This window comes from Melanotaenia boesemani, chromosome 17 (assembly GCF_017639745.1).
Source record: "Melanotaenia boesemani isolate fMelBoe1 chromosome 17, fMelBoe1.pri, whole genome shotgun sequence".
Taxonomy (NCBI): Eukaryota; Metazoa; Chordata; class Actinopteri; order Atheriniformes; family Melanotaeniidae; genus Melanotaenia; species Melanotaenia boesemani.
In genome coordinates this window covers 34291704-34306046 of record NC_055698.1, presented here as the reverse complement: position 1 = coordinate 34306046, position 14343 = coordinate 34291704, and the positions used below count along the sequence as shown (strand labels likewise).

The window sequence follows — 14343 nt, the reverse complement described above, 5'->3', positions numbered from 1 at the left end:
AGGTGAGGACAGCTCAGGGGATTGTGGGCCGCCGTCTACCAGGTCTGGACTCCATCTACACCGCCCGAGTCCAGCCGACCCCGCCCACTCAGGCAACGCCCTGTTTGTACCACCTCCATCAGGAAAGCTGGACAGGAGCATTAAAACCACCACAGAGACTCGGTTCTTCCCCAGCAGCCCCCTGTAGCTCAGCACTACACCCCCTACAGTACTCACTCACTCACACACACACACACACACACACACACACACACACACACACACACACACACACACACACCCCTCCATCCTTGCAGCAGGATGAACTTCATCCAGCCGGTAAATTTTACTGTCTGCTGGGATTCTTGTTTTCTGTAAATATAGACGTGTTCTCATGTCTTTTATATCTTTATTTTTTTACTTGTTTACGGAGACTGTCCTCCTCCGAAAAAACGACCACATAGGTCGTTTGTACCAGCGCCGAATTACGACCACCTTTTACGTTTTAAAGTTTAGCGACCTCTAGCGGTCGAGTAAATATCGGCAGGCTTGTGTCTCAGGAAAGACGTCACCAAATGAACCTTGACCTTCATCACCAATTTCATCATTTCCTGATTGAACGTTGTAGCATTGGTAAGTCCGACACGTTTATATTTAAAGGAGTTTTACTTGATATTACTTTCATCTGTCTAAGAAAAATGGTTTCTACACGGTATAATATGTGATAAAATGGCTAAATCCATAAAAATTAATGACTCATTGATCGCGTTTATGTGAGTCCAGGAGGTTAGCGGAAGCGGCTAGTTTTTAGCTAACTAAAGTGTCCTGACTTAATATCAGGTATAGCTCTGCTGATATTTTATATTAAAGTAAGCTATTACTTGTAACTCTTACGTATCCGAGTTTGTTTAATTTGATGTTTCAGTTGCTGATCAGTTGTGAATAATAGAAAAGACAGGATTTTACCAATAAGATGATAATGTTAGCTCACAAGCTAATGTTCGAGCTAGTTAGCTTAATGACCGGTCCACCTCAAATAACATGCAAATCTGAAGGTGCGTAGCTCAAAACATAATTATCTTGACCAATAACACACTGACGTTACTGTTTTACCGAGCCATTATTAGCAGAAGGCGATATAGACTTTATAAGTGTTAAAGAGAGATAACTTTTTGTCAATGGGGTTAAACTAAATTCTATGACCAAGCAGATTCTGTAAGCTGTATTGCCATTTCTGTCCGCAGTAAACAATGTTGTCCTGTATTCAAACTGTATTTTGACCATTTTGTGTCTGACTTAAATTCTATAAACCCATCCCTTCAATAAGGGTCGAAAATGTGAAAGAAAATTGCAGGTGCAGCACTAGCTGGATTTACAGTTCAGAATCAGGTCCATGTTAATTGTTATTGCTGATTTAATGGCTAACATGTCAGAACCCCATCAGTGGTCAAGGATCAGTCTTTGACAGTCCATAACCAGTTGATACAGACTCTTGTTTAATTAATCTACTTTTCTTTTACCTTTGTATGCACAACTTAATCCCCGTAGACTTGTTTGTGGTTATTCACTTTGCATTTAGCTAAATGTTCATTTCAGTGGCAACAAACAGAAGACAGTAGTAGTTGCACAACTAATCCTACTTCACCTGTTTTGTTTGATGTTGTTTCTGTTTTTCAGGTCTTTTGAACATCAGTCAATTTCTGTGCAATCCAACGGTTCTTCTAAGAACCAGTTTTTCATTTCTTCTACTAGTTTCTCTTTCTCTCTTAGCTTTTGCTTTTTGTGGTCGTGTTTCTGTCTTTCCCTCTATATCTTTCTACTTTGACTTTTTTCATCCTTCTTTTTTTTATTTCTCCTTCCCTTTGTCTGTCTCAAAATGGCATCTGAGAACTTCAGACAGTGGCTTGAGGAGGGGAAAGCGTTGGCAGATGAGTTGGAAGCCAAAAAGGTAAGATTTTTTTAGATATTTTTCTCTGTGATTGTTCTTACCAAATTTTCTCTGAAAAAAATTTTGTGCACACTTTTTTTTCTTTCTTACTTTTAGCCATCAAAGAAAAGGAAACAGAAGGGAACCGGAGGCTCCAATGTTTCCTGGAGGACGAGGGACCATAATGGGTACATAGTACCAAAATTCATCAGAAAGAATCGATCTGGTCAGCAAAATATTATAGTTCTGATTATAAGTTGATACTGTTGGTCAGTATTAACGTTTCTTTCATCTTTGTAGTTAAACACAGGCGCACTATGGAGGTGCCAGAAGTTGAGACCTCGCAGATGGATGAAGTTCCTCAAGAGGTCACAAATCTTGGTATGCATATTGAATTCTGTCAGCTCAAATAGAGTCAAACTTAATCTTCTAGTTTGGAAAACATTAAGTACTTATAGGCATCTGAATATTGTATGTACTGTAGCAGCCATGTATATAATGCAATAGCTGTGAAAAAGCGATATAGATTTTTTTTGTTTTATTAAAAAATATTCTTATGGCTGTCCTTTTTACATTTTTTTATACTCTATCAATTTAGATAACCATCTTCAAACACTGAGAGACCTGCTGAGTTCGGTCACCGTCCCTGCATCAGCAGAAGTTGAGGAGACAACCAGCATGTCTGTGTGCACCAAGAGGCAGCTGACCACAGAGAGAAAATTCAAGGCTGCAGTGCCAGAGCTCCTGAGTTGTATGCTGGCCGCAGAAAGAGTTCCCCAGCATTGCTGTCAAAAGTGCAAAACAGTCAAGGCTGTGGTCAGGTGCTTGGACTGTGTTCCCTCAGGAGTTCAGTTTCTCTGCGCAGGATGTGACTCAATTGTCCACAAAAAAAATGTATTTCATGACAGAGAAGTCATGATTGACCATTTTTATAAACACATTCCTCCCACATCCTTAGTGAAGATGGATGAAAGCGGTCATTGTGAACTGGTTGAACAAGGTGTGTTTAAAAAAATGTATTAGTCCATAAAATCTACTGCATATACAGTGGTATAATATGACCCATGTCTGAAGTTTTCTGTAACTGTTAACATTTTTTATTTGAATACTGGTATTTTTTTCTGACATTTTCTTAACTATAGTATGTATGCTGCCGATTCTTCCACCAACACAAATCTGCTCCTGTGGCCCAGACCAAGAGTATACCATCTCTCCAGGAAAGCAGACTGTCTTGGTGACTATCAATGGTATGTTGACACTTCCCTCTACTCTCTGGATACCATCACAGGCCGATGATGGCTTACTATTATCACTTTGTCCTGTTTTGTAAGGATACTTTTGAAACGGTATATGTTGTTTTTTTTTTTTTCAGGTCCATACAATCTTTGTCTGCCTGCTGTGTATTGCCCACATTGCTCCTGCAAGTGGACCCCAGGGATCAGTGACCTGATTAGTAGCCGATACTGGCCAGCAACAGCAAGCTGCCAAATGCTGTTCAAATTTGATGTCTTTGCATCATTTGAACAGATGAAGTTGGCCAGCCCAGCTACGTCCCAAAAAAGCATTTATAAGAATGCTTGAACATCGGGCACATTGCACAGGACGGGTAAGAACTCTTGTAATTGGAAAATTTGAATTCCAAACTGCAAAGTTTTTAATTAACCAAAATAATACCATCCTTGTTTTCAGAATGGCAGTATATGCGGTGATACATTCCACAGGGTGTATCGTGAATTTGCCTTCTGCAACTGGAAGAAAGAGCATCTGTGTCAGGTTGAGCCCTTCAAGTGCCCTGCCTGCACACCAGACATGCTTGCCATAGCTGCAGATGGTAACAGAAAGCAGTACCGCTTCAAGAAATCCAAAGGGTTAGCAGACTAATCTTTGTAATTGATATATTAACTATAATGAACCTCATTGCTAAGAAAAATATATTTCAATGTACATACAATTCATATTCCATCATTCATGGCATCTAAAATTATTATTCTAATTTGAAAATCTTTCTGGACAGTCAGAAAACAATGTTTATAACCACATAATTGCAATATTGTAATTCATGATTTTAATCCTAAAATATAACACATTCAAAGTAACTATGTAGAAAAGCCTTGAATGTTCAGCATTACTCTTTAGTTGATACTTTCAGGCCACATTTGATGTAGTAAATGGATATAGATATAGATATTTTTACACTTGGTCAGATGTATTATAGCCCTGTTCATAACGTGGTTGTAATATCACAGTTCCATGACAACAATCCATTAATTTGTTCGGGAACTTTTTGTATCCGTTCCATAGCCCTAATCCACACCCAACAGCTTTACCCTTACAGTAAACCAATATTTAACTACTCGCTTTATGCCAACTTTCAGCTTTCTTTTCCACAGGTGACATAAAGGTTGTAATAAAATAAGGAAATTCCTCTTATTTAACAGGACAGATGAACAATCTCTTTTTGATGGCCTGTTCATTGCACAAGATGCCCAAGTGTCTGCCTTTGTGGATCAGACAAGAAGCCAGATGACGATTGTAAGGTTTTATCCAACCACCTACCCCTTCGTCTTTATTTTTACTTGTCTCCGGGCTACATGTAACAGTTTATCTCCTTTCAGAGAACTGGTCATGATGTATGTGGGCCGGCAACTTTTACTGCAGGACGAGAAACCTCCCAGAAGTCCAGGGCCAAGGTGGACGAGGAGGGCCTGGAAATTGCCGTTTGCAGACACGGAATCTTGCTACAAGGCTTGAATCACTACCGTGGAGAAATTTATGCTTACCCACTGTTCCTGCAGAAGGAGTTGGCTCAGGCTGCAAACATCAAATTCTTTTGTATGGACCTCACTTGCAGGTGATCTTAACCCTTACCATACCTGAAGCTTGAATCTGTTTTTTACACTGTATTAACTCATTTTAGCTTGGCACAACAGGCCTAAAATCATACCTTTGGGACATTATGGCTGTAGAAAGTTGATATGGCTTATTTTGTATCACCTCTGTGTCCAGCAGATACAAGGTATTATTAGCATTAGCATTTATTTTGCTACATGTTTGTCTGTGGTTGGTAATAGAGTTTTTACTGGTGACCTCCCCCGATTTGTCTCCTTATCATTATGTCAGTATGCACCCCAAACACTTAAGTGGTTTTCTCATTACAGGTATTGGCCATACTTGGAGAAGATGGCAGAGAAGTTGTCAGAGCTCCAACCACTGACAGAGATGAGGCCTTTTCTGTCTGTAATGCATGCCAAGGCTCACACTGGCAAATGTGTGGTACAGTGTGCAAGTTAAAAGTTTCTTTTCACACTAGAAAAATTCCAAGTCTGACCAAATTCATTACTATAAATCATGTGAGAACAGTCAGTCCACATATTGATCAGATACAGTAAATCTGGTGTGTAGGAAAGAAAGTAAATACAGAAAGTTTATAACTCGTGCATATATTTGTGTGTTTGTTTTATTTTCGAGCAGGTGAGGTGGGGTGGCAGAAACCAGGATGGTGCAGGAAATACTGTTGGTGAGGAGGTGGAGCAAGTGAACAGCTTTCTCTCAAGGGCAGCTCTGACCACAAAATACATGACCAAGTCAGGTTGGTTTAAAAAAAATAAAAATTAAAAAAAGGCATGCTTTGACACTGCTTGAATTGACATATTCTCTATTTTACAGGGAGAGCCGATATGATAACAATGCTTGCCATGGGATGGAACAACAGGAAGGTGGAGAGTCTACACAAGACACTGGCGAAGCGATTTGTTAAAGTAAGACGTCTACACTGTATTTTGGTATTTTAACATTTACATTTGTCATTTCAAGCATTTACATAGCAAAACTTTATAGTGTTTTTAACCAACCTAAACGTTTTACAAGGCTAATCAACATTCACCTCATTCACACATTCATACACAGGTGGCTGAGGCTACTGTACAATGTGCCACCTGCTCATCAGATTATCATTCACACACACAGCAATATGGGGTTCAATATCTTTTCCAAGAATACTTTGACATCTAGACTGAAAAGTATTGAGCGTTTTTCAACAGCAGATAGACAGTTGAATAAAAATTATTCTTGCATTGTATTTTTTCTTCTGAAAACATAAATAGATTACACAGAGAGCAGAAAAGGAAGCAGCAAATCTTCAGCATCTCCAGCATGACCTCAACATCACTTTGGAGGACACAGAACAGTGGATTGAGGATGTGAAGCAGTGGGCAGCCACTGGTATGTAACACGGTTGCCGGTGTGTCAGATTGGTACTGTCATTCATTTGGCTACGTTTGGTTTTCCATCTCTGCTTATTTGTGTTTTTCAAGGGAAACATGGTGCTCATAGTAGCCAGGAAGAACTCCAGAGAGAGATTGATTAGATCATCTATTCCCTCAGAAGGAAGAAGCATGATCTCTACCGACAAAATGGTATTTAGTTTTGCATCACTTAACAACTAATGCTTGTTTGTTGTTCTTACTAATACTTTTTTAATATAACAGACAGCAATCAAACGAGGCAACGGAAACGGAGGAGACTGGGTGAGCTCAAAAAGAAACTCAGAGAGAAGATCGTCCAATACAACACAGTTGCTGCAGATGAAGACAAAATTGACTCAGAAGCAGCATGCAGTCTCTCTGATGAAGTCGTTCTCCCTTGGGAGGCACAAGGAGATGGTAAGCAAAGTGGTACCATTTGTGTGCTTGTTGGTGACCATTAATCTAAGTAGTAGGTATAAGTGTGTTCATGTTAATATTAAGCTGTGGATATTGGTATAAGACGACCAATGGGCTCTAGGCACAACTCCACTACTTCAAGAACTTAAGGCAGCTCCTTTGTTTCCTGTCTTTCAGTACTAGATGAACTGATTAATCCAGGTGTGTCTGGCCATTTAATGAGGTCGGGCACACCTGGATTAATCAGTCTGTCTAATAATGAAAGACAGGAAACAAAGGAGCTCCCTTAAGTTCAGGAAGTAGTGGAGTTGTGCATAGAGCCCATTAAAAATTAGTGGGCCACATAATGATCAATACTGAAAATTCTGGTAGAACATGTTGAAAAGTTTTGATTGATTCCCATCTGTTCTTTTTTTTTTTTTTCAAAATAGTGGTGAGTCTCCGTTTGAAGAGGCGACTTTTTGACCAGGTCATGCTGGTCAGGCGCATGGAAGAGGAGAAACCAATCCTTGTGAAGGAGATGACTCAACATTATCAGTACCTGAGAAAGACATTGGACAAACTGGACAACCTCCTCCATCACACTGAAGAGAACATCAAGAACCATAGTATGTTCTACAAATATTCTATTATATTCTAAAAGGACCATGGCATTACCTGTTTCCAACTTTATCTGCCTATTTTTAAATTTCATTCTTCAATTTTCACTCAAGCTACTCCTACAGATATGACAGAGGCTGGATACAGGGGACTGCACTGCTGTCTTCTACAGAAGAAAGACATTCTTCAGAAGAAACTGAGTGCTGTCACCAGCACCTATGCCCGTGTAGACACAGACCCCGGTGTTTTTAACATGTTGGAAGAAGATCTGGAGGACTTTGAAGAGGATTACAGCAGTTCAGAACTTTCAGATGAAGAAATGTAGTACGTCACGTAGAGCAGGTTGTGCATCAGCTGCCACAGATGACTGAACGTATGAGCAATTTCTCTGAAACTTTTTTTTTTTTTTTCTCTCTCTCTGGCTGTGTCGGACCACTTGGAAAACTCCTGGTATTCCCAATGGCCAGTCCGCCCCTGGCATCAATACATTTGGACATGTGTGGGTCATGCAGTTATTACATGCTGAATATGTCTGGAGGAGAAGTTATTGTTATTTTATTTTCTATGAAATGTGTACATGTAAACAGTTACATCTGGAATAAATACATGCCAGTTTACTCCACATCTACTGTGTCTTGTTTTAAATCCATCTGTTAAATTTAAAAACATCTCAAGTTTGAGTTCATTTGCACAATAACAAAAAGGAAAATTAAGCATAGTCTACATGTTGTACAGGCGAATTGGCGACGACATCGATACAAACTACACAAGGAAGAATGGGGACAGAGACGCTATATTTCTGGTGTGTCTTTGCACCCTTGTAGCATGTTCACAAGCGGCAACGTTTAGCTAACACGTTTTATTATTAAGCGATCTGATTGATTAACTTGTATGGAGCACCCTCTCGGTAGGAAGCCACATTATATTTAAACAAACTTTAAACCACTTTTTTACTCAACAACAAAAATAGATCCAAGTTACGAGCCCCGAAGTTCTGTTTTGAAACGTTGCTGAATCCGTTCTGCCATTGAACATACCCTCTGTAGACTGCGAAACAGAGCGACTGGAATAAGTGCTAAAATAGCATTATTTAATGTTTATGTAAATGTTTTCATGTCAGCAAATTAATCAAAATACAAAAATATACGATGTAGTTTGAGTTTTTATGTTGAAAAATGAGTACATAGATAATTTCGAAACCCTAATGTGACAACCCTAAACCTAACCCGGAAGAATACTTAAGGAACTACAATTTGTACAGAGTTGCAATATGGAGAAGCGTGGTGCGCCACATGTTTTGTAGTTCTGAACTGTTTTCCCTATTATGTGGTAAGATTACAAGGAAGATTGTAGGTTCTCCGTGGGTTTTTGAGGGTGGAAAACATGTATTTGTAATCAAATTTGAGATTTCTTGTTGTTTAGAGGGTTAAATTATGTTTTTTATGGGTTTTAACTCAACACAGTGGCGCCCCCTGTTGGATTACCTTCGGTTATGATAGTGGAGGTCAAGACCTTTCCAAAACAGTTGACCCCATATCTGTAACACTTTTTGTTCCTGTTCTGTAAGCCTTCAAAAATGTCACATTTTCAAGGTTCAAAGGTCACTCCTGAGGAGAAGGAACCTTGCACAGTTTTCATTCTGATATATGTTACTATCTAGGTTGAGACCTTTCCAGTGATGTCTTCATTGTTATCCTACGACAAAGTAAATTTTTCATCTTTGCTCCAAGCCAGCCCCTTCCAGGTATAGTTTCTTGCACCCTTTTCAAGGCCAACATGGATAAAATCAGAAAAAGACATTTTCACAGATATTTGCCAACCAGATGTGTTTAACATATTGATGACTGACCTATGCACCATCATACTTCTAATTTTTGACCAGTTTACATCAATTATTTCCCCATTATCACCATAATGCTAACCATTCTATGTAAATAGTTAAGGTTCAAAGGTCAATATTTCAAGCAGGAGCCATTTAGAATCTTCATGCTGACGTTTGTTGCTCCACAGGTCAAGACCTTTCCATTTATGTATTTCAATTAGTCCTATGACAAAGGTTTGATTTTAATACTTCATGGTCATAGCCTTGCCCAGATTAAGATTTCTAGAGCCATTTAGAGGCTCAGTGGGCTCTATGCACAGCTCCACTACTTCCTGAACTTAAGGCAGCTCCTTTGATTCCTGTCTTTCATTACTGGATGAACTGATTAATCCGGGTGTGCTCAACCTCAGCCATCACAACAGCAATGGCTAGACACACCTGAATTAATCAGTTCACCCAGTAATGAAAGAGTGGAAACATGGAGCTCCCTTATGTTCCCTAACTGTGCATAAAGCACATTGTTTGAATTCTGAAATCAAGGTTCCAAGGTCAATATTTCATTATATTTAATGATTTATGTATCAGAAAGAACACAGCCAGCAGCACGTATGTTATTTTAAAATATTTTATCACACATTTAGCCAGATATGAATATTGAAGTGCTGCTCTTCATATGATAACTTCCTTCTTTCCTTGACTTCTCTTTCTCTCCGCCATCATGGGTTTCTCTCGTTGCCCTGACCTGGGGGAGCTGCTAGTGGGAGGGAGGTAGAGAGAGAGAGAGAAAAAGAGAGAGTGGCAGAGAGAGTGGTGGAGAGTGAGAGACTGGCAGGTAGTTAGAGACAGTGGCAGAGGGAGAGAGGCAGAGAGATGAAAGATGTGCGCTGTTTGCAGACAGATTTAAGAGAGAAGCTATGTTCATTTGCATGAACTGGAGTGTTTTAAAGACAAGACTGCACCAAAAGTATCTCATCACGCTTGTGTTGTTCAGGTACCAATATTCATCAGCCCTCGAGCTGATGCTTCTCAGAATTACATGAAATGCATCCAACAATAATATAACACAATGACAAAGTGTTTGAAAGTAAAACAATATGTTTATTACCTTCCCAACAACAGAAAACAAACAACTTACCAAAACAAATTTGTGTCACATAACACAACAAACACAATTTTAACAATTTTTTTTAAGGAAGAACGTTGTCTTTGGGCTCCCAGGAGTTTTTCCACTTTGCTCCACTGTAAGACAGACAGAGAGACCGTAAAAAGTATCACTTTCACATTCTAACATTTGAAATATGTACCATGCTGATACTGAACTACTTTTAATGAGGCATGGAGTCTTCAGTTATATATTAATTCTTTCTTGTTGTTATTCTTATTATCATCAAAATACCCAAGCATACTACCAATGATCTTGCAACCTCGTCCATTTTTCAGAAGTCTCACAATCTGGTCTCTTATGTTCAGGCAATTCCTTAAAATGTGGAGCGATGTTTCATTAAACACAACCCTCACCAAAGCTCCTTTCAAGTCTTGATGACTATGCAATGTGTTTTGCAAAGCAAGTGACTATTCGCCCTATTCACACAGCCTGAGGCTACCATCTACCAGAATATCCATCCACCCACAGTCACACACTGGGGGCTACGCCATCAGAACCAACTGGATTTGGAATTGGGCAACTGGTTCAGTATGTTGCCCAAATTAACTTCAACATGTAGACTGGTCACAGGTGAACACGATTCTGTCAGTTCAACCAAACAATTAAATTTTCATTTTGTATTTTAATTTAAATACAATACACTACACTGCCCAAACAGTATTTGACCTCTCTGTGGAATGCTTGATGAGAAGACTTTGCAGTTGCTTATAATTGAAGATTAAGTTGATAAAAATATTTGTTTCCCTAACCCAATCACCATCAGTACAATAAACTTCAGATAACATACACACCATCCAGAGCAAGGTTGCCACTCCACCAACACCTCGACACAACCCTTAACAAGACACAAAGTAAAATTAGTGACAAAAATGAAAAATGGACAGCAAATACAACCTGAAGCACAAGTAATGTCAAATTAAAAGTGTAATATGACTAAAGATTGCCACCCTCTTTTAAACAAAGCACCTTGACGTATTTCTGTGCAGACAATTACAGGGTATGGTTCCAAAGAGTTATTTTCATCATCAGTAATTTCTTATGTCTTGGAACAAACCTCTCTGAGTCTTTGACTCAGAATCCTTTTGTAGGGGAAAACGCTTAGACCTTGATGAATGGGGCATTCTGAAATGAATGAAAAGATGGTAATAATTCTTAACAGACATCTTATTCTCTGTTCACATCTTGATATTGCCATGAGGAAAAAGTTCTAAATAATGCTAACAGTTCTAATAACAAAAATGATTGGTAACTGATATCTGAACAGGACCTGTTTTCAATTATGTAACAGTAACATGACATGGAAGGAGCACATTTTGGAGATAAGGACATTTGCCCATGATTTTTTTTTTTTAATTATTAATGTAATGATTTTTGAAGCCTTTCAACAATAATTACATGTTGACGACGAGGAAATCATTGGTTACTATGATTATCATTTTTTATTATCATTATTTTATGATAGTTTATGGTTCAGAACAATCTGGGGTACATTTTCCTAGGTAGCACTTTTCATGGGTGGCTAAACCAGAATCATGAGTATTCTGCACTACAAAGATTGTAACTGGAAAATACTTTGATTTCATATCTGACCACTACTAAAATACAACAGTGCATCATTTTGTAGCTTGTTGAACTGTCATGCATATGTGAGAGCATCCTTTAAAGTTCTGAAACGTTTGGGAAACTATTTTTTTTTGGCTGCTCACATTTTAGTTATTTTAGCTACACTACTGTCATATTACAGAGGAATGTTTTATTAATAGTAAGAACATGAGGAATGATCACAGCGGCCAAAAATTCTCAGCATGTAAACATGAACATGTGTGTGTTAAGCTTAGAAATACTGTAAGGATATCTTGATTATACCTTACTCGTCTTTCATTTTACCCCCAAAGAACTATGCTGAGCTAGTATATTATCATTCAATAACTTGCTGTACAATAACTGTAGCATTTTGCAATCATTTATAGAGATGTATTTCAAGTCACATTGAGGCAGACCCCGTTCCTTCATCTGAGAAAAGGATGGAATGAGCCTGATCTCACTGAAATTGATTGACAAAGTTGATTCAAACAGTTTGGATTCACAGAAAAACAGACATACTGTACATACCACTAATGTCTGCATTCCTACATAATTTTCTTTTCTTCTGGAGGCCAGACACTGGTGGAGTAAGGGAGGTGGAAACAGGCGGGGTGGACACAGGCGGGATGGACACAGGAGGAGCACAGGGGGTGGACACAGGCGGGATGGACACAGGAGGAGCACAGGGGGTGGACACAGGCGGGATGGACACAGGCGGGGTGGACACAGGCGGGATGGACACAGGCGGGGTGGACACAGGCGGGATGGACACAGGCAGGGTGGACACAGGCGGGGTGGACACAGGAGGAGCACAGGGGGTGGACACAGGCGGGATGGACACAGGCAGGGTGGACACAGGCGGGGTGGACACAGGAGGAGCACAGGGGGTGGACACAGGCGGGATGGACACAGGCAGGGTGGACACAGGCGGGGTGGACACAGGAGGAGCACAGGGGGTGGACACAGGCGGGATGGACACAGGCAGGGTGGACACAGGCAGGTTGAACACAGGAGGAGCACAGGGGGTGGACACAGGCGGGATGGACACAGGTGGGGTGGACACGGGTGGGGTAAAGGAGCTGCCTGTAGCAGGACCATCACTGGTCTGTGCTGGAGTCTCCATCGTCCTGGTTGTCACCGTCACTTTTGGGAAGAACAAACATGAATTTTTGTGAATATTGGCTTAAGCAGTTGCAAAAAAAAAACATACATATATCAAAGGCTCTACTTTCAAAAGTCTATTGAAGATGCACAAAGAAATAATTGACAGTTTGATTTGTTGCTTCATTTAAATCATATTCTTACTCACACCTTAATGTTAAATGTCTGCAAATCTCCACTAGGGACATACAGGAAAAAGTTTCACAAGAACAAGCAATGATATGGATGTAGATAATACACAGTGAATATTTGGCCTTCCCAGAGATCTGCATTCACCAAGTGCTAATCTAATGGGGACTGAAGGCCTCTACATACTCCACGAGAAGCGAGAACTTTGTTCTCGCTGGCGGGGGGGTCCGGACGTGAATGAGGACAGTTCTTGCCACATCGAGCTGGCCAAACTTTGTTCTCGAGGGGCTCAGAGACGTGTTGCGTGATTGGTCGGACATGTGAACAGCTTTCACAAACAGCTGATCGAGGCTGAGAGAAAGTAAAAAAACGTTTCCAACACACGGTACATAAAGACACGGATACTGCCGCGTGCACAGTCCTGCACTGTCACCGAACAATTTTCATGTAAAATAAAAAATAAGCGGGTCAACCGGCTCGTTGCACAGAGAGACACAGACGAGCCCCCCCGCAGTAATCCCCGCCTCGTCTCGCGCTGCTTCTTGCGGAGTATGACATGCCCTGCCGAACAAGAACTTTTTTCTCGGTTTTGCAGCCTCGACAACAAGAACAAATTTCTTGCTTCTCGCGGAGTATGTAGAGGCCTTGAGTCCCCTGAGTTGTACTGTTTCCTCCCTCTGTTGTATCTGCAGGACCAGAGGAAGTGCAGATAAATACAACAGAGAGACAGACAGAGGCACAGACACAATTGTTCAGCACTCCGCTTTTTGTAGTTTTAAATAGAAGGGACAGTCAGCAAGTCTTAAAGGCCCCTTTGTTCACTATATCCTTGTTTCTGGGCTGAGCCATGCCTCTGTCAGACACTGTCAGAGAATAGGGATGCCACAGTGAGATAATGTTCCTACCTTTTTTAATAAAGGCGTTAGAACTTACCTAATAATTTGTGAAAAATGCATCTCGCAGTATGGGAGCAAAGGAACAAGACGGAGCAGCCAAAGTGCCATTATGTGGACATCTACAGGCAACACATAGTGCACCAACTTCTTTTTTGTTTTTCACTTTGACTTTAATTCCTCCAACATTGTCTTGTCACTCCAAGTCATCTGACTTACATACATGTATTGTATGTATTGTATCTAATAAAATTAAAGTGTGACATCTGCTACTTTGTGCTGTGACTCTGTTACTGCTACTGTGTTGAACAGTTTCACTTTAAGTTTGTATGACTAAATATCATTAAAACAAGGGATAGCAGTACCAGTAACACACTACTGCTGCAAACCTACCAGAGTGCAAAGGAGAGATGCAAAAAGTG

The 14343-nt window shown here is 40.1% G+C and overlaps 2 protein-coding genes and 2 long non-coding RNA genes across 5 annotated transcripts in view; 2 read left to right on the top strand and 2 right to left on the bottom strand.

Annotated features, from left to right (window-relative positions):
• crybg2 (crystallin beta-gamma domain containing 2) overlaps window positions 1-14343 on the bottom strand; it is a 102247-nt gene that overhangs the window by 82486 nt on the left and 5418 nt on the right. The window lies entirely within an intron of this gene.
• Window positions 1802-2343, top strand: LOC121656528. The gene is made up of 3 exons (XR_006013414.1): window positions 1802-1927; window positions 2024-2132; window positions 2207-2343. It is a non-coding gene; the product is annotated as an uncharacterized LOC121656528 (long non-coding RNA).
• Window positions 3469-6480, top strand: LOC121656519. Its single transcript, XM_042011555.1, has 10 exons — window positions 3469-3512; window positions 3596-3774; window positions 4345-4438; window positions 4522-4757; window positions 5065-5176; window positions 5375-5495; window positions 5573-5664; window positions 6010-6127; window positions 6220-6321; window positions 6394-6480. The coding sequence occupies exons 1-9, from the start codon at window positions 3480-3482 to the stop codon at window positions 6270-6272; spliced, it is 1038 nt and encodes a 345-aa protein (XP_041867489.1). The 5' UTR covers window positions 3469-3479; the 3' UTR covers window positions 6273-6321; window positions 6394-6480.
• Window positions 8823-12418, bottom strand: LOC121656527. Of its 2 annotated transcripts, XR_006013413.1 has the most exons (4): window positions 12267-12418; window positions 11209-11276; window positions 10946-10989; window positions 8823-10228 (listed from the first exon to the last, which is right to left on the bottom strand). It is a non-coding gene; the product is annotated as an uncharacterized LOC121656527 (long non-coding RNA). The 2 variants fall into 2 exon arrangements; XR_006013412.1 differs by lacking the exon at window positions 12267-12418 and having other exon boundaries at window positions 11209-12260.